At 36.7% G+C, this 18,695-nt stretch overlaps 1 protein-coding gene across 1 annotated transcript in view; it reads left to right on the forward strand.

The window, feature by feature from the left end:
• Window positions 1–18,163: 18,163 nt before the first annotated feature.
• LOC134535956 (uncharacterized) overlaps window positions 18,164–18,695 on the forward strand; it is a 105,267-nt gene continuing 104,735 nt past the window's right edge. Inside the window, exon 1 of the mRNA XM_063375392.1 lies at window positions 18,164–18,215. Within this exon, the coding sequence (XP_063231462.1) occupies window positions 18,206–18,215 (10 nt within the window). The 5' untranslated portion in view covers window positions 18,164–18,205. The remainder of the gene's footprint in view (window positions 18,216–18,695) is intronic.

Below are 18,695 nucleotides of genomic sequence, written 5' to 3' on the forward strand. Positions count from 1 at the left end.
TAATAATAATGTTTTTATCGAACCGGAGGCTGGTTTTTTAATGAGTCCCCCAGCCATCGCCACAGGGGATGACCGAAGAGTTTGGAGAGCGGTGTCCAGTTCGTGGACTAGAACGTAACCGAGCGAGATGGTACTGCGATGGTTCACCGTTGCCTTCCGTTTCATTCAAGCATTATATATATATTTTTTTAAATCGTGGAAAATAGATAATTGGACTTTATGTTGTTTTGCTATGCTTACTGATGTGCGCAGAAAATGCTGGAAAGCTATTCAGGGAACGGTTTTACAAATATATTTAACTATTGGAGGTGCTAGGACTACACAAAGCATAAATTCCCGGCTAAGAATCCCAACCCATTACTGCGAAAACAGTTTTGTAGTGATACAGTTGTTGATTATTGTATAACTCGCAAAAAGGCTTGTAATTTTGTCCTATCAAGGTAAAAAATGAAAAACAAATTCAGAAAGAAACTCAACCCGGCCATGGGAGTTTTGCCCCCCCCCCCCTCCTTTTTCGTTGCCCCTCCTTTCGACCCCCTTCACTTAGACAGGATGTATGTTTCATGATTTCACGTGTCCCCTTCCAAAATGTCATGGCAATTCGCAGCCGACGCTATCTGGAATTTCTGTTTTTTTGCCTGGTTTCCAAGCGAGGCTTCTCCGAGAAGCGATACACAAAAATCCAAGAAAGAAAAAACAGAAAAGAAGAGGGGGAAAAAATTTGCAGACAGCTAGAGAAAGGAAACAAAATTTTATTTTTCCCATGAGTTGCACCTGCGCGTGGAAACCCCCTAGGTTGGGGGGGGGGAAGAGAGAGAGAGAGAGAGAGAGAGAGAGAGGAACCGCAACAGGTAATAAAGTGTGAGTTTACGGGAACAGTTTAGGCCTTGGGGGAACGTAAAGGTCTGTTGCCGAAGGTGTGACAGACACGAAGAGAGAAAAAGTGGAAAGGGGGGGGGGTGGTGGTGGCGGACTAACTCCACCCCTCCCCCTTTTCCGCAATCAACCAGCCATCGCCTAACACTGAGCTGACCTGTGCCTGAGACGCGACGGTCGGGGTCCAACTCTCGCTCTCTTTTTTTTAAGAACGTCTCTCGCCTCCCCCCCCTCCCACATCAACAAGGAGCACGGAGCACACGAGATGAGGGTGCGCGGAAGAATGGCCTCCCTTCATCCCGGCCACAAAGTATCCAGCCTCTGGAGCAGCCCGCAGGCAGGCAACTTCTACGGCTGCCTCTAGCCGGGAGCTGAACTCAACAACTACTATCCGTCTCACCCTTCCGCCAAACACGTGAAGACACGCGGCCAATCAAGATGGCCCGAAAAAGTATTCCATCCGTCCGTCCGTTCTTCGAAACCTTCCGAAGCTTTTAACTTTTCGACGGACGGATGAAATTATAACCTCTAAAAAAGGTCTCAAGACATATTTGTCTTCATTTTAAAAGTTTTTTTTTTTTAGTTTGTTTATATGCTAAGCTGCTTCCGAATTATGTTTTTAACCTGCTCATTAACCCATTTTAAGTTTGATATTTGAAATAAAAACTGTCCGAGACAAAAAAGTAATTAGTAATGCACGGTAAATGAAAAAAAAAAAAAAATTGGATGTCTGTAAAGTCGGTTTACGGACGATAGTTTAACGTGACAACGCCATAAAAAAACATTGATGAAATGATTGATCCAGAAGAAAAGGAAATATCATATTCGGCCTGAGACTGAGCCGTAATAGGTTTTTGCAACCAAACCAGTTAGGCATTAAAAATATTATATTCTTTGAGGAAGAATTTTTTTTAAATTTTTCTATCTTTTGTATGATAAAATCTACCTCTGCATACTTTTATGAATAAAATTGAACCATCTTTATTGAATTATCACTATTTTGTATGGATACAGAGGAGTGAAATGAAATCAACAATTTAATTAATAAATTTACTTTTATTTGCATTCATTAATTCAAATATATTTATTACTTTTGAAATGTTGCGTGTGCCGTATTTATTTTTACAAGTACAAAAAAAATGTTTCACAGCTGCCGGGATTCGAACCGACACCCTTCGATTTTGAAATCAGCGAAGCTGACCGCCTGACCACCAGACTATAATTGAAGATCAAGAGTTGCGGATCTTATATACATATTTATAAAAATTTTGTTCACGGTAGGGGAATAATATTATTTCATTTTTATAACACGATTTTATAACAAATACGCATCCTGAATACACCAAACTTATTTATAATGTGTTACAATATTTTTTAAAACATTGTGCAAAAGATCCCGGGTGTAATTTGAATTATTATGTGTAACTGTAAAACACCATTGTTTGTTCAAAACGTATTTGAATTTTCAACATTACTTTTAAATAACCGTACCGATTGTGCTGAAAATCGGTGGACGATCCTTAAATTACATAATATTAATAATTCAAACGACGAAAATATGATTGAAAAGTCAAATCGATGGTTTTTCTAATCGAGTGGAAGAGAAATGCCACGCATGCGTACAATGAGCAAACAGGACACATCCGTAGTGGGACATCCGTAGTGGGACACTTTTTCGTGCGTGCAGCCAGCGTTCATAGATTTATTAGACGTTGTCACGTCAAAAAATATATTTAAAGAAATATTTTGGAGTTTTTTTTTATCATTTATAAGAGCCCAGTGTACATGATCGTAAACTGGTAAACGTTTTGCAAGATAAATTCCCTCTAAAATGTAAGTTTTAATAGTTGTTGGCAACATCCAAGTGGAAAAAATAAAATGATGGACTGTGAATGGCTCGGCTTGTTGGCGGAAGAACGCGGCGGAATACGTGAGTCCAGCTTAAGGGTAAAAATGGTAAATGGGGGAGGGGAGGGAAAACCTAGCCAGTGTTGGTAATTTAAATATTTAACGTATTTGCAGGTGACGATGTTAGCGATACGCCTTATTTTAGACTTAGATACATTAGGTAACAACAATTGCATTAGCTATTTAAAATGAACAAGTTTACATTACTAATACAGAGTTTTCTATAATATAGGTAACATGCTGATGGACAAAATTAATTTTTTTTTTGGGCATACATCATTGCTGGTTACACTGTATGTTAAAGAGAAATCTCAATAACGTCGAAACTGTTTTGTCTTAGGAAGCTTATTGTGTTCACCTGAGCTGTCGTCGTTCTGGTACCCAGAATAACTGTTTAGTTCGCCTATGCGTCTCTGTGTTGGCCAGATGATCCGTTTAGTATTATCGTTGGGTTCATCTGTTTGTCGCTGTTACTTAAGGAAAACGCGAGTGGGGGAGGTCACTGACCAACTTTTACGGTATAACGAAAAGCGTATAGGCCTTCCGCCTGGCACGTATTAAGAACCTCCCTTAAAATCACTCCCATTTTGTAGGAGGGCTCGCAATCACTTCGGTTGTGCGAGACTGACTTCAGCGTAGAGGGGCTGTTGTCTTAAAAAAAAAAAAAAAAAAAAAAAAAAAAAAAAAAAAAAAAAAAAAAATTGGCTGTTTGTCGCTGTATTGTCCAAGGTTAATTTTTTTTGTTGTGTTTATTTACCGTTCTTGTTTGAACTATCCCTTCACTCACTGTCACTGTGTTCGTCTGTGCTGTGATGATTTTTTTTTTTTGCTAATTCCTTCCACGTAATCCTCCGCGCGGTCAATGCATTTAACTGGGGAAGCCTACGATTCACTCGTCCTTCTGGACATACTCGAATACTCACGTTGGCAAGCCTTCTTTCAACAGACGAGAGAGCCAAACGCCCGATCGTGCATCTTAGGTTGTTTTTTTTTTTTTTGGTTCATTGTAAATAAATATACAACTCATGATAACTAATGGTCAATTAGGTTAGGTTAGCTACATTATAAATACTTTAAAACATTGTGGACGGTTGATTTGGTTAGGATAGCTACATTAAAGATACTGTGAAATAATGTAAACGGTTCCCCCCAAATAAATACACCTGTTGTGGTACGGAAAAAAAAGCGAGCATGAACTTCGGGGAACTTCGGGTTTGGCTCTCTCGTCTGTGAAACGAAGGCTTGCCAACGTGAGTATTCAGGTATGTCCAGAAGGACGAGTGAATCGTAGGCTTCCCATTTAACTGTCGACATCGGCTGATTTTGGCTAGTTTTCTGTGAGTTCGCGTATTTATCTCTTTGTCCGTTATTGAGCTTTCTCTATGGCATACAGTGTAGCCAGCAATGGCGAAGGCCTGACGTTGCATCAAAAGTGGTGCGATTGGTAATGACATAATATCAATTAAATTTTGGAAATTATTATTACCATTTGTAGTTCCTGCATCAGAGCATATTTTTAACTCATCCCTTACAACAGGACAATACCCGACAGTATATTTATACATGAAACCAAGGGCGCCCATACCCGGGGGCAGGGGGGGGCCGTGGCCCCCCCCCTAGCTTTCAGGGAAGGAAAAAAATATATAGTGTAGTCAGGGGTTTAAAGAAAATTATTTAAATTCGGTATTGTGTAGAAGTGGTTCAACACGAAGATATTATTGTATATCGTTTTTTACATGTTTACTTCATTTTTTATGTTAGTTCAAGCATTAGTTTCTCATGCTGCGATATAAGGTGTTGTGTACAGGGAGAAAACGCTGTTCAAGCGCAACGCCCGTGGCGAGTATTTCCCCTTCGTAATCCTGCCCAAGCTCACGCGATAACACAACACAACAGATTTAGACCAGTCAGAGTTAGATGACGCGTAAGTTGACATGTACTTGTAGACGGCGAAATGTTTTGCTACTTTTTCGTCATAATAATGTGTATGTTCACAAATAACGTCTCAAAACAGAGATTTTTCAATAGTCTTTAGGTCTACCTACAGTTTTATGCATCTGGTCTAGATTTAGTTTAGTGTATTCAGTCAGGATAAATAACTAAAGTGTAAATAAATAAGTGAAAAGTGTAAAGATAAAAACCATTGTTATTATGTAGTGTTTCTTAGTTTTCCTCATTCGTCACATCCGCTCAGAATATTCGCAATTTTTAAAGTTACACAAATAAGAATTATTGTTCAGAAAAGTCTACAACATAAAATTTATTTTGGAATTTTGAATTTAGAGGAAAACCACTTTTTCCCTTATAAAGAGTTTAAAAGGATAAGGATTCCGCTACCTTCAGTAGACTCGGAAGCAATTTACACTGGAATCTCGATTTTACGTACGCTCACGGTCGCTTGGATTGCATTCGTAAAATCGTTATCTTCATAAAATTTTAATCACCCCACCCCGTGAAGATACAGGTTATAATTTATTGAACGGAATATATAATATTAAATAGTAAAAACAATGACTGCCCTCTGCCATCCCCTGCGTTCCCCTTATTTTTTTTTTTAATATTCCACGACTTGCCTCATTTCACGAGTGATATAAAAGTGACATCAAGCGACTAAACACAGTTGCACCACGCATTGCATAATGTTAACTTTCGTGTGGTGACAGTAGGTTGTCCGACATGCCTTTCTTGGATATCTTTCCTTTTCGTAAGACGCGTGCTACTAAAATAAATTTATATTTGAGTTTGCAAACTTGTCCACTCCTTGCCAGAGACGACTGAACACAGACGAGACTATCCAGGGTCGGGTTGATGAGCTGGAAGAATTCCCGGCCTTGCATTTTTATGGACTTCACCTTATCATATTTATCAGTTAATCTTTAACAGATCGGCTTGAAAAATATTAATGAACGCACTTTTAGTAACATAATCGAGGAGAACAAGCACACAGTTCAGTGTACACCTGTACTGTTTCATAAAAGTGATCATAGGTAGAGACTGGAAAAATTCGCGGTTTCAATGACCACTATGATAGACTCCACAATGCTCCTATTTACTCGGGCAACTATCACCTAGTCATTGGCTACCGACTCGGGAGAACTGTTTACTGCGATTCTTATGATTCGATAATTCTTCTATTGAGTGTTTGACATTGGCTCAAAGTCGTTCAGGTAAATTGCGGTCCAATCACTGACGCAGCATTAAGCTAAACGAGTTTGGATTCCAGCCTGTCTCGAAAGGAATCCGCGAATTTTTACGGTCTCTAATCATAGGCTTATTTGGTGAAGGAAAATCGCTGCTCTGTAACGACAGACATTCATTAAAAACACAGTATATTTTAGTGCGAGAAGCCCTTGAATTTGTGATAGCCATAGGGAATTATTTGTTTGTATAGTAAGTTAAAAAAAGCTTAGTTGAAAATCCGCTCGTCACGTCTACTTGCTGCGTCACTTGTACCATTTTTGAGCGTTTTTTACTGGGAAACCGATGCAGAGAAGGTAATGAATGCGACACATGTCAAGATAATGCCTAATGGCATGGGTTGCTGGATATTAGCGTAAAGGAGAGGAAGTAGCTACTCAATATCGTTTCTTACTCTCACGCTTCACAAGGTTTCAAGCTCAGTTGCTATGCTCTGAAGCTGGAAATGTTGGAATGGGTAAGGAATGTCGAGTATAGTTCATTTGCGGTAAAATAAATATTTTTACGACCTTGACATAATTTTATAATCGAAGAAATTTCAAACTTTGCGACAAATAAAGTGTACCTAGTCCATTTTTTTCTTCTCGATTTTGAGTTTGAAGCCGCAGTAACTTATACAATATTCACTAACGGTAAATGGCTGTTGTATTAGCTTTAAAATATGAATACGCTGTGCATTAAAAATAAATATTTTTATATGTTTTTATAGTGTTATTTAATTAATATATTTTGGTGTCAAATTTTCCGAATTTTAGATGGTTCCTGAAAAATATATTCGTAAAATCGCGGCTTCGTTGAGTCCGGGCTCCGTAAAATCGAGGTTCTAATGTACTCTTAATTCTGAAGTTAAGTACTGAACATGTTATTTGAGGGTTTATTAGAGCCGTATTTACGCGCAGGCTATCTAGGCTGTAGCCTATGGGCCCGCACCACAAATGGGGGCCCGCACCACACGACACGAAAAAAAAAAAAATTATAGTGCGATGTGGATCTTCTTATATTCTTAAAATACGCGTCGACATAGTGTCCAGTTGCTTTGTGTGGATTAATTGCGCCGAACTAAACTCTTCTGTGGAAAGCTGATATATGAGTTGTGTCAGCATTTAGAAATTTTCGATTATTTTCATTGGTTTTGGTGTCACTTAATTCCTTAACATCTAAATAATGTTTGGTTAAATTGTCCAGTTTAATAATAAACTAATTTTTTCTGCGCTTTACTATCACTAAATAAACTTATAGTCCTCGACTACTGAATCCATCTGTGCTAATTCTAAATGATAAGCAATTATGATTCATATCGAAACATAGTAATATTCATTTAATTGTGAAACAATTTTTGACTATAATTATAAGCGTAGTCCAGGTGTTACATTTAAAAACAACTGTTTTCTGACTGTGATAACATATTTAAATCGTTTCTCTCCCAAAGTTGAATCTTTTGACCAACACGTTTTAAACTTTATAATTATTTTAATTTAATTTGTACGCGATATTTATTTAGGGGTAAAGAGAGCAATTAGTTGAAGGACTGTATGCTTGATATCCGTGTACCCGAGACGCTGCAAAAGTATAAGGACTGTATTCCTGCATTTGTGTTGCTAAAAATTCATTTGTTTCAATAAAATAGTTAATATTTAATTAATAAAGTAGCCAATAAAGATTTTTTTTATGGCGAATGAGTACTGTGGTCTAGTATTTTAGTAACAGGACAAAAAATTTTTAACAGGGTCAGAACTGGAACTATTTTATGGCTAGTAACAAGCTGCAGTTAAGTCTTCCAAAATATTAAAAATACTTCATACCCATAAGTCTGGCCCCCCCCTACAAATTATCATATGGGCGCCCTTGCATGAAACCTACACCAAATATTAAGTTTCCATATTTTCGCCCAATAAGCATCCTGCCTGCTGTTTCCAAATCTCTTGAACACGTGGTGCATAAGCGAAACTATTCATACCTATCGCAGGGAATTTGTTTTAGATATTTTCCAATCAGGATATATTACCTGACCTCGGTAACACTACAGCCCTAATTAATGGCACTGATAGCATACGTCATGCTATTGATAGGCGCGAACTAAAGATTTTTAACGCTGCTTGACTTTAGTGAAGAATTCGGCACAACCTTAGATTAGGAAAAAATTAGATTTGGTTGAAAACCTAAGTATCTAAGAGTTCGTTACCAACGTGTCGTTCTCAATACCGAAGTATCCACGTGGCATCTCGCTTCCCTTTCTAAATGGACAAAAGTAATTAACTTATGTTGAATTTAAAATAAAACCCAGGCAATATTAATTGGTTCCGCTCATGTGATATCTGAAGCAATTCTTAACAATCCGTAGTAACTGATCGGTTGAAGGAGTTGGTATTCAGTTCTTTAAAGTTGTGAGAAATCTGGGAGTTCTGATAAACATAACTTCAACCTGACTGGAGTAACTAATGCAAATTAGCCAGAAAGTACATTTCTCACCTTCATTGTTTACAAAGGTCAGAATTTTATCTCAAATGTTCTTTTCCAGGCCTCAATTATCCCCACTTGGATTATTGCGATGTCATGTTTCCTGATCTGACAGATAAATCAGGAAAGCAACTCCAGAAGTTCCAAAACTGCTGCGTAAAATTTATTTTTAACATTAAATTCCGAGACCATCTGACCCAATACTACCAACAGCTAAAATGGTTAGGACTCACTCAAAGACGTAATATGCACACATCCTTGCTTCTATAGCACTGCAGCCTGGATGGATCACCTCATTATCTGTCAGCTAGTATTTATTACCGACACAATTTTTAGTTACCTATAAATTAACATTATGGTTTAATTTTGTAATGGTTACCTCATATCTTTGAACATTTAGTTAAAGCTTAATTCGTTTTCTATCTTAATATGTAATGCTTATAAGTGTATATATTTTTAAAATGACTATGTATGACGTAATAGTAGAAAATCAGGTTAAGTGCAAGAAAAAGTGTATCGCCTTAACTTTGGCTTCAATAAATAAGTAAATAAATAATTTTAAAAACTATATATCTAGAGTTCCCTATATCAAGTTTTTCAAGCGGTATGTGCGACAACCACCCAACTAAAGGAAGTCACTGCTACCACCTCCATAAAGGTATCGTCTTCCTCCCATTTCAAGATTATTTAAAACAAAAAAACTGAGTAACTGTGATTTATTGACATCCTTCAGCCAGCACATTAACATACACGCCAGAGCAACCCACACTCGTTTGTTACGGACATGTTACAAACTAAGAATATTTATCGCCGGACCCTCGTACAATAAGAAACTAACACTGGAGCTGCAGAGAGTAGCATTCGTCGATGCCAAACCGCAGCTCTGTAATTGGCTGCTGCCAGTATCTCTGGGCCACGTACACGCCGTTAATTGGTTCCCTCGAAGACAAAGACCATTAAGTTGCAGATACAGTTTTCCCACCAAACGTTCACAGCAACTCAAGAATTGGAAAGTTAACGATAGGAAGCAATTTAGTGGTTAATGCCGCAAGGACAAACCAAGTTACAAACAATGAAATATAATCCTCATTATTTATGGCGAAATTAAGGCGTCCAGCTTTTCCTGACTTTAACTGACTACTTTATAAACTTTTAATGAATTTACTTACATACAGAAATTCTAAAATAATAAATGACAAAAAAATGCAAACTGAAGGAAGATCTTCGTTTATAGCTTAAGAATTTTTATAAATTACTTTACATAATGCCCACGTAAACAATAACCAGCAGAAATATCGTGTTATGGAGAAAAAAATGTAATTTTTTGGTTTTTGTATTTACTACACAGTAACTGCCATATTCAAGAAAGTAATTGTAAAAATGAACTCACAATGAAAGGACTCATCCGGCATGATTATTTCGCGGCTTACCTACAGTAAGAATATACGTGTGTAAATGTGTGGAATACTGGTAGTAATGTTATACTATATCATATTGGCAACAGATGACTCTCAAACTTTACATTTCAGCAAGCGTGTATGCCAAATCTTGAGTTAAATACAGCTTTTATCTTAGTACATTCAGTTTACATGCAATTTTGTTTTACATAAAGTATTATTTTGCTATTCCTTATTATTTTCTTTTCTAATATGCAAAGTTAATATAGATATATGTAAGTGTTTTATGTGGGCAAGTGTAAGAAAAGGCGTATTGCCTTAACTTCGCCACCAATAAAGACGATAAATAAATAAATAAATAAATAACAGAAGGTAGTGTGCACAAGATTTGACAGCCATGTTTTCCTACCTACTGATTCACAATAGCACCCAGGACGGTCGTGCTCTAGGAGGGAAATGAATATATTTTATTTGTGTAACGTACGCATGGCGCAACAGCCAATGGAAGAAACGTAGGGTGCCATTTTGTCGTGACTTGAACTGTTAATATTTTTCAGTCATATGTGGTCAAATTTTTCGACAATAAATTATTGTAATCACCTAGTAAATGCCACTAGTGATAAATTCAAACAAAAATATAGTAAATAGAATTTTTAACTAAGTTTTACGTAACCCAAATTAATGTATAATGTTTATGTCATGTTGAAAAACTGCTGGTCAGATGACACGGGATAATAATTTGGTAATTAATATCGTTATTTTCTAACACTACCAACAGATTTCGGATACATTTCGAAATCTCATTGGCTAAAATTAACGGTACGATTTCAATAGTGAACCGATTCCACACAGGTCTCGTGTGCACAGTCGTGTGCTCTTGGCCTGCTGTGCCCTCGCTTACGTTTCTTGATTGTGAACCCGGCCAAAGTCATTCAATGTCAGAGTAAAAAAAAATTGGTTGTCTGTAAAGTCGGTTTACGGACGATAGTTTAACGTGACAACGTCATAACAATACATTGATGAAATGATTGCATAGTTTTATGAATAAAATGGAATCATTTTTATTGAATTATCACTATTTTGTATGGATACAAAGAAGGAGTGAAATTAAATCTACAATTTAACTGATAAATTTACTTTTATTTGCACTCATTAATTCAAATATGTTTATTACTTTAACGAAGAGATTATTTTAACTAAAACTTTTATACATGTTTGCTATTTAACTTCTTCCAATCTGTGTTGTTCTGTTAAAGGATAGGACGATGATAGGAAAAGTAGGAAACGAATGGGAGTGTTGCAAGTTTAATGTGCCTCGAAAAAGTCAAATCGATGGTTGTTCCAATCGAGTGGAAGAGAGACAGATGCGGCGCAAGCGTACAATGAGCGTGACGGGACAATGTTCGTTACGGGACACTTTTTCTTGTGCAGCCGGCGTTCATCGATTTATTAGACGCTGTCAGGTCAAAAAAAAAACATGTTTGTAGGGCGCGGCGGGACGTACTGCCATCGAAGTTGTTCGCCGCGCCGGGAGGGAGCGACAACAACACCCCTCGCACCCCTCCGCAACACAAGGGCAGCAGTCACGTGACCTCGCCCCTCTCCATCGCGCGCAGGGTTGCCACCTTGCCCGCGACCTTGGCACGGTCGCCAAGCCAGTAGGTCGATTACGGATCTCATTTTGCCCAGTGATAACGACAAGGCCCATTCTACAGCGGCACGGACACAAAGGAGAAGGATCACGTAAAAGGAGACAGATCTTCCGGAACATGTCACAATCATGTCTGCTTGCTTACCCAATGCACGGAAACGTAACAAACGGCAATCAATAAGATTTCATTTCAAAGGTCACGAAATATTAATTTAATTAAAATATGTATATATTCTGCTTTGAGTTCATTACAATGGCGGCTTGAGGATGACTTTTCGGGAGGGGCTATCGCACGAAGAAAGGTCGTAGGTAGTTGCAAAAAATGAAAGTGGTCAGATATTGGCCTGAGAATATTATTTACAAATTACAGGTTTCAAATACAGAACCTTAGTAGCTCCATGCAACTTTTGATGAGATAAAAGTTTAACATACGAAATCAAATATTTAAGTAAACATAAATATACACTAATCAATAAAATTGGTCTCGGGAGGGGCTATCGCCCCCACCGCCCCCCTTCTGGAGCCGCGCTTGAGTTCATAACACGGGCAGGATTTACATGTGTAATTAATAAAATAAACCACGGAATAATAACATGACACTAGATATTCTTGTACTGTTACATATTTAGAACATAAACAAACACGGCTTCTGTAGGTTGCACGGAGCAACGTAAAAGGAATAAGCCCGGCATTGCCGAGCTAATTCGTACGGGGTCCGTCTCCGACTCTCCGTGCTATTTGTAGAAACTCTGGTTCCGTGAGATCGGTCGGTCCCCGTTCCCATGTCACTGCAGAATGGGCCTAAACACCAGCTGGTCTGTTGTTTCAGCTGGAGGTTCAGCGGTGGCTTTGAATATACATTCAAAGGCGGTGGGCAAGGTCAGTGCCGAAGGGCCAGGATCCGCCCGGCGATAATTTGGCCGAACTGGCTTCTGGAAAACCAGACGGAACCCAGGCTGTGGTTTGGAGGGGCCCGGTTATTACGGTCGGCCCATCGGAAACCGCTAGCCGAAACCGTCAATCACGAGAATATACAGCCTCGAGGGTGTGGCAACAGATACTCGCCCTGATGAAGAAATTAAAAATAAAAATAAAAAATCACAGACCTTTTGAGAAAAGAAAGTCCATTAAAACCATTTCATACATATTCCCATGTTTCCGTGTTAGATCATTTGTATTTTGCGTATTACATTATGTAAGCTTCGAAATTTTCGAAACGCGTTGTTGTTGTTGTTGTTGTTGTTGTTGTAACGTGGTAGTGTGTGAATTTGTATGTGAGAAATTAAAACTAAAATTTCTTGACAATCTGAACTAACAATAAAACTACCGTATTGGAAATGGCTATTTACATTATTTATAACTCAAAAATATAGTTTCTGAAATTGTTGTCTATTTGTTCCAGCAACAATTGAAAACTACTAGATGGATTTTAATGATTTTATTTTTCATTATTAAGGTATTTAGCAAACTTCATAACTAAGCGATATGTAATTACAGAATTCCACCCCTAAGCCTAAAGGTGTTAATATGATTTATTATATTTATTATATCTCTGAATCTAATAAAGCATAAGAAAATATATTTGGTACCAATAATAAGCATACCACATTTTCACCATCTTACAAAATTCATCACCTAAAGAGGGGTAAAAGGAGTAAGTATCGTTTAAGAGACCTATACAGACTGTCTTCAGCAAATGATTGTAGGGACTTTTATTAAGGAAAATTTACAGCTTCCCATAACAGATAAAACATTCTAGTTTTTTCGAGCTGATAGGTAAAGAATGACTGAAACTTTCTCTAAATTTTATAATCGTTTTTAAAGTTTTAAGTTTTACACAGCTGTTTTATGGCTCGTGTTTAATTCATAACAAAATAAATAAATTTTCACGCAGCTAGAGTACAAAATATTGATTAAAATGGTGTATAAAAACACATAGGCCGCAGTTAAAAAACTTCCCAAATTTTCTTATGAAGAAACGCTTTTTCACACATTTATTCTGTCGGGAGGTGTCTCACTCGCGCGGGGTACTCTTCAGCCGGCCTCCTGTGGTCAGGAGGGCGGGGGGGGGGGGGGGGGGGGGGTAGTGCCTGTGCATTACAGAAAATTAATTTATGAAAGCCTTGAAACCATTTTTATGTATGTTTACCAGGTAAATAGCCTAATTCCGATATTATTTTCCTTATTATTCTGAAATGCTTGCTTGTCCGTAAACATAATAATAGCGAGGTCAATGCAGACGGCAAAAAATATAAACGCCACAGTAGAGCGACAATGTGAAAGGAATTAGCCATTACCTACAGTACGGAACCATCCTACCAATTTTCTAGAAAAAATCGGTGGGGCTGTATCGTGACTCACGGCCGTTGGTTTCATGTGAAACTTCTGTGTCAGCGAGTCGCTTTTAGTGTAATGGTTTAAAATAAAAACAATAAAAACGAGAAATTGACTTGGTACTAAAAATTTTAATTCAAAACAGACACTAAATAGTAGCTTACTATTCATTTCAATTAATATTAGATGAAAATTCTGTTGAACATTGGCATGTGATAAGATACATGAGATACCGAAGTCATAACATAAAAATTAATGTTTTTTGGTGAACGTACAATCTGTATTGCCCAGTGTTGTCAGTTATCTAAACATAATAACACGTATCACCGAGCTATCACATCTGAGTCGCGAGCTACACTGAACAGAATTTTTTTTCCGAACCTAAATTAAAACTAAGTGTATTTGGGAGGTCTAGGTAAGGAAGACTTAAGTTCGTCTCAGGCCGAAGCTGATATAGTTTGGAAAATGTTAAAGACTTTTTCTGGTTCCCATATGTTTTGCTGTGATTTTTAAGATGTTTCACGTCAAAATAATATGATAATTACCAGTCGGGATTTGAACCTATGTTCTCTGGAATACGAATATAGTGGCTGACGACTCGGTCCATAAACTTCGATGGTGTATCTTTTCTCATCTTCCGATTGCCTTGTAGTGATTCCTTATTATACCGGCGTGAGTGTATACGATTATTGCAAGACAGTACAAATACATAGTTTCAGACTATAGCACTCTTTGTAGGCTATCATCAAGTGTCTTGAAACATTATTGATATCTACTATTATAAATACAACTACTATTGGTTTCAAAATTACAGTCACCAAAATTATAATTCACGTGTTTTGATCATATCGTATACTAGTGCGTGTAACGACATGTGATTTTGTTTACACATTTACCATGGGTGTAGATAGTATTTGTGGAAGAGGAGGGCAGAAGCCAGTCCCTCCTCCGGAAATGCTTGAAATTCCTGCCATTGTAATTTTTTTAAAATATATAATTATTTGTCTAAATAAATCTGGCAACCCTACTTCCCCCTCCCTTTTTTAAATTTTTTATTACGCTCTTGACACTTATTGTTACAGAAACAGCTTATCTGCACTAATCATCTCTGCATCTCTGTATGGCCGTTGTTTTTTCAATTTTTATCTGTTAAGTTTCATTGTTGAGTTTGCCGTTGTGCACCGTAAATTTTCTTTGTAAATGGAACAGAATATTCATGTAAACTTACATATTTGTACATTTACATGAAAATAACTGTATCAATACAAAATAGTGTTACCAATTATACTTCGTGTTGCCCCAGTACCTCCAATATTTAGTTATTTGCAAACAGTTGTTTGAATAGCTTTCCAGTATTAGCTGCGCAAGTTAAGCACGGTAAACCAATAGAAAGCCAAAAGTAATATAACAAAAGTTAACTTTTCTCTGGCTTTAAAACCAAATAAATAAAATGTTTATACAATAACTTCATGATTGTAAGCACACATATATTTTAACTAAACATTTATTTTAAAATAACTTTACCATCGACAGTGCAAGCTCTTAAATATGTTTACATATAATTATTGTACAGCGGGACTGTAAGTTTGTTTGCAGGAAATCAACTAAAAAATTGCCAGACTAGTAATACAAATTATATATCACAGTTATGAAATTACATAATTCATGCTGAACGAAGAACTTAAGAATACATAAATATTTTCGTTACCGAGGTTAGATGTTACTGCACGTAATGACACACGAAACTACAGTAAACTCGTGGAATAACATAATTTCAGCGTTAAGAAGACTTCAAGTATCCGCTCTACCACTCTTGTTCTGGGGTAGAGCGCCTGCCTTGTGACTTGTAGGACCCGGGTTCGCGCCCCGGCTCCTCCAAGGCGGATTACTTAGACAAAATGGTGGCATTTTCTCTGGTAGGAATACAATCCCTTGTAACAAGTCAGGCTACCAAAGAAACGGTGGGTGGAACAGAAAAAAACCTTCCAGGTGGCTTCCAAATGGGGTGCCCGTTTCTTTTCTTGGGCTCCCCATGCGGTGGCTATTCCGGGGGTTTCTCCGGGGGAACGGAGTTATGCAAAAAAAATTTTTTTTTTTTTTTAGTTTTTAGTAATTGTAGCATTATCATTCCAACATGTTATAAATAAAGCTCAAACAAACATTTAAAAAAATTTCCTTTTGAACATTTTTTAATTAAGTGTGTATCAGTTAGTGAGTGGTTGTATACCGATGTTGTGTGTTCAGCCATTTATAGGTATATATTTTCTTGAAGTATTATTGACAGTTGGATTTTAGTCAGAATCCTTTGCTCTGTAAAACCACATAGTTTTCAATAAGGAATATCGTCTTTAATACACGCTTTTTTATATGTTGTGTACCAGTATAAAACCAGATGTAAATAAAATATTATATTTATTTCAACATGAGCAAAGCCTTTAATACTTTCCAACATAATCTTATGATTAAAAAAAAATATTAATTTTAGGCCTCGTCAAGCAATGCGTGGTATATATGTTTTAATTATCTTACGAATAGACGTTTTTAAGTCAAATTTGCGAATGGAATTTCATGGTATTAGGTGTTCCGCAAAATAGTAGTTTATCTCAAAAACTCTTTAATATTTAATTAATGATATTCCAACTTACATCTTGAGAGACTGGATAAGATCAGAACGAGAGATCTCTATTTTTTATTTAACTAATTTTCATGGTACAGTTGCGAACTCCACGAACCCGGAGAAAACTATCACGCTAAAACAGGAATTATAAAATCAGAAAGTCATTATATATTAAATATGAAAAAAAGCTTACGCGAAATCACTTTATAATATATAATTCTCAAACTGTTTTGTTATGAATTAAATGTTATACATCTGGCAAATTAATTCATCTGGTGTATAAATTATGTATACATATGTTTCCTTTAACTGATATAAATAGTTAAAAATGGTCTTAAAATCTGTTTTATAAAAAAATGGTTCCATAATATATAGCAATATTACTAACTATTCTGCGTGGGGGGGACTTGTTTCCTAGGCGATGTGAACGTAAAAGTACTAGGAATTGTATTTATTCTTCTTTAAGAATTTGCCGTATCAATAAAATTTTCTGTAATCTTGCAGCGACAAAGGATTTAGAGATTTGTGCGATCGTCATTGCAAATTAAAACATTCGTTTTTTTTAAGGCGTGAATTTTTTACTAAAGGCGTAAAACACAGAATTCTAAAAATGAGGTACGTTACATATCAAGCGTTAGGCAGCGATCGCTTGCTTTGTTTCCCACAGTTCATCCCTTCTCCTCGTGGGGTCACGTGACACCGTGACGTCAGATGGCGGGTACCTCGAGTCGTCTATTCGACCGACATATTTCGACTACAGGTTCATCACAAATAAAATTGGTTGTCTGTAAAGTCGGTTTACGGACGATAGTTTAACGTGACAACGTCATAACAACACAGTGATGAAATTATTGCATACTTTTATGAATAAAATTGAATCATTTTTATTGAATTATCACTATTTTTTATGGATACAAAGAAGGAGTAAAATAAAATCCACAATTAATTGATAGATTTACTTTTATTTGCACTCATTAATTCAAATATGTATATTACTTTAGCGGATAGATTATTTTAACTATAACATTTATACATGTTTGCTATTTAACTTCTTCCAATCTGTGTTATTCTGTTAAGGATAGGACGATGATAGGAAAAGTAGGAAACGAATGGGAGTGTTTCAAGTTTAATGTGCCTCGAAAAAGTCAAATCGATGGTTGCTTCAATCGAGTGGAAGAGAGATAGATGCGGCGCAAGCGTACAATGAGCTTAACGGGACAATGTGCGTAACGGGACACTTTTTGTCGTGCGTGCAGCCGGCGTTCATCGATTTATTAGACGTCACGTCAAAAAAATACTTAGTGCCTGTTAATTCTATGATACATGTACTATTCGGGCAATAAATGGAACATCCTGTTTCCGGCGGCTATGTCTTGCGGTGTTTTGATTTCCATTAATCCATAGGTCCTTAATCAATAATAATTTACATTTACAATTACATTTACTTGTACATATAAAAAAATTCATTTACCTATTACTTTTAGACGTAGTGTAATTGAAGATTTTTTTCACACAAGAAATCATTGATTGGTCTAATCACCGCCATAATTCAATCAGCATTTATACAGTCGTATACTTTACATTCGCTGGTACATACTCTGCTCGTTCTGTACCTTCGACATCTTTGGAACGAAGACAGCGTGGGACGCTATCTTCAATCAATTATTGGTACTTCATTCATTTGGTTCAAGAGCACGCCGCTAGTCGCTTTGAGCTGTGATGGTTGCCTGGTAGATGGCGACAGCGTCGTGAAAACTACTCGTGGGAATGCTATCGGGTAAGTGAAAGCCATAATTTTTATTTTGGATTTAATAACTGCTTAACAGCTTAACTATTTCAAAGTTTTTAGTCTTATAATTTGTTTATTATACTAGGTTATACATGCTAAAAATTTTCAACGGTGAACTATATAAATCTTTGAAAATAATCCAGCCGATATTTTACTAATAATTGCAAATTTTATTTGGCACACACTCGAATATTTAAGACCGGCGGTACCTATGTAGCCAAAAAGTATTCCAACTCGACTAGAGATTTTCTTTCTACAACGGTCATTAAAACTATTAAAAATACGTTGTAATGCTTGATAATCCAGCGCATAGTTCGGTACAGTACCTACGATTTCGCACTTTCTGGCTGGCAAATTTGACTCTTTTTTTATAAGCGAAACCTATAATTTGATTATGAGTTATTTACCATTGAATACGTTGTAATATTATAGTCATTCCACAACGCAAAATTCAGTTACTTAATAAAT

Source organism: Bacillus rossius, chromosome 10 (assembly GCF_032445375.1).
Source record: "Bacillus rossius redtenbacheri isolate Brsri chromosome 10, Brsri_v3, whole genome shotgun sequence".
Classification (NCBI taxonomy): domain Eukaryota; kingdom Metazoa; phylum Arthropoda; class Insecta; order Phasmatodea; family Bacillidae; genus Bacillus; species Bacillus rossius.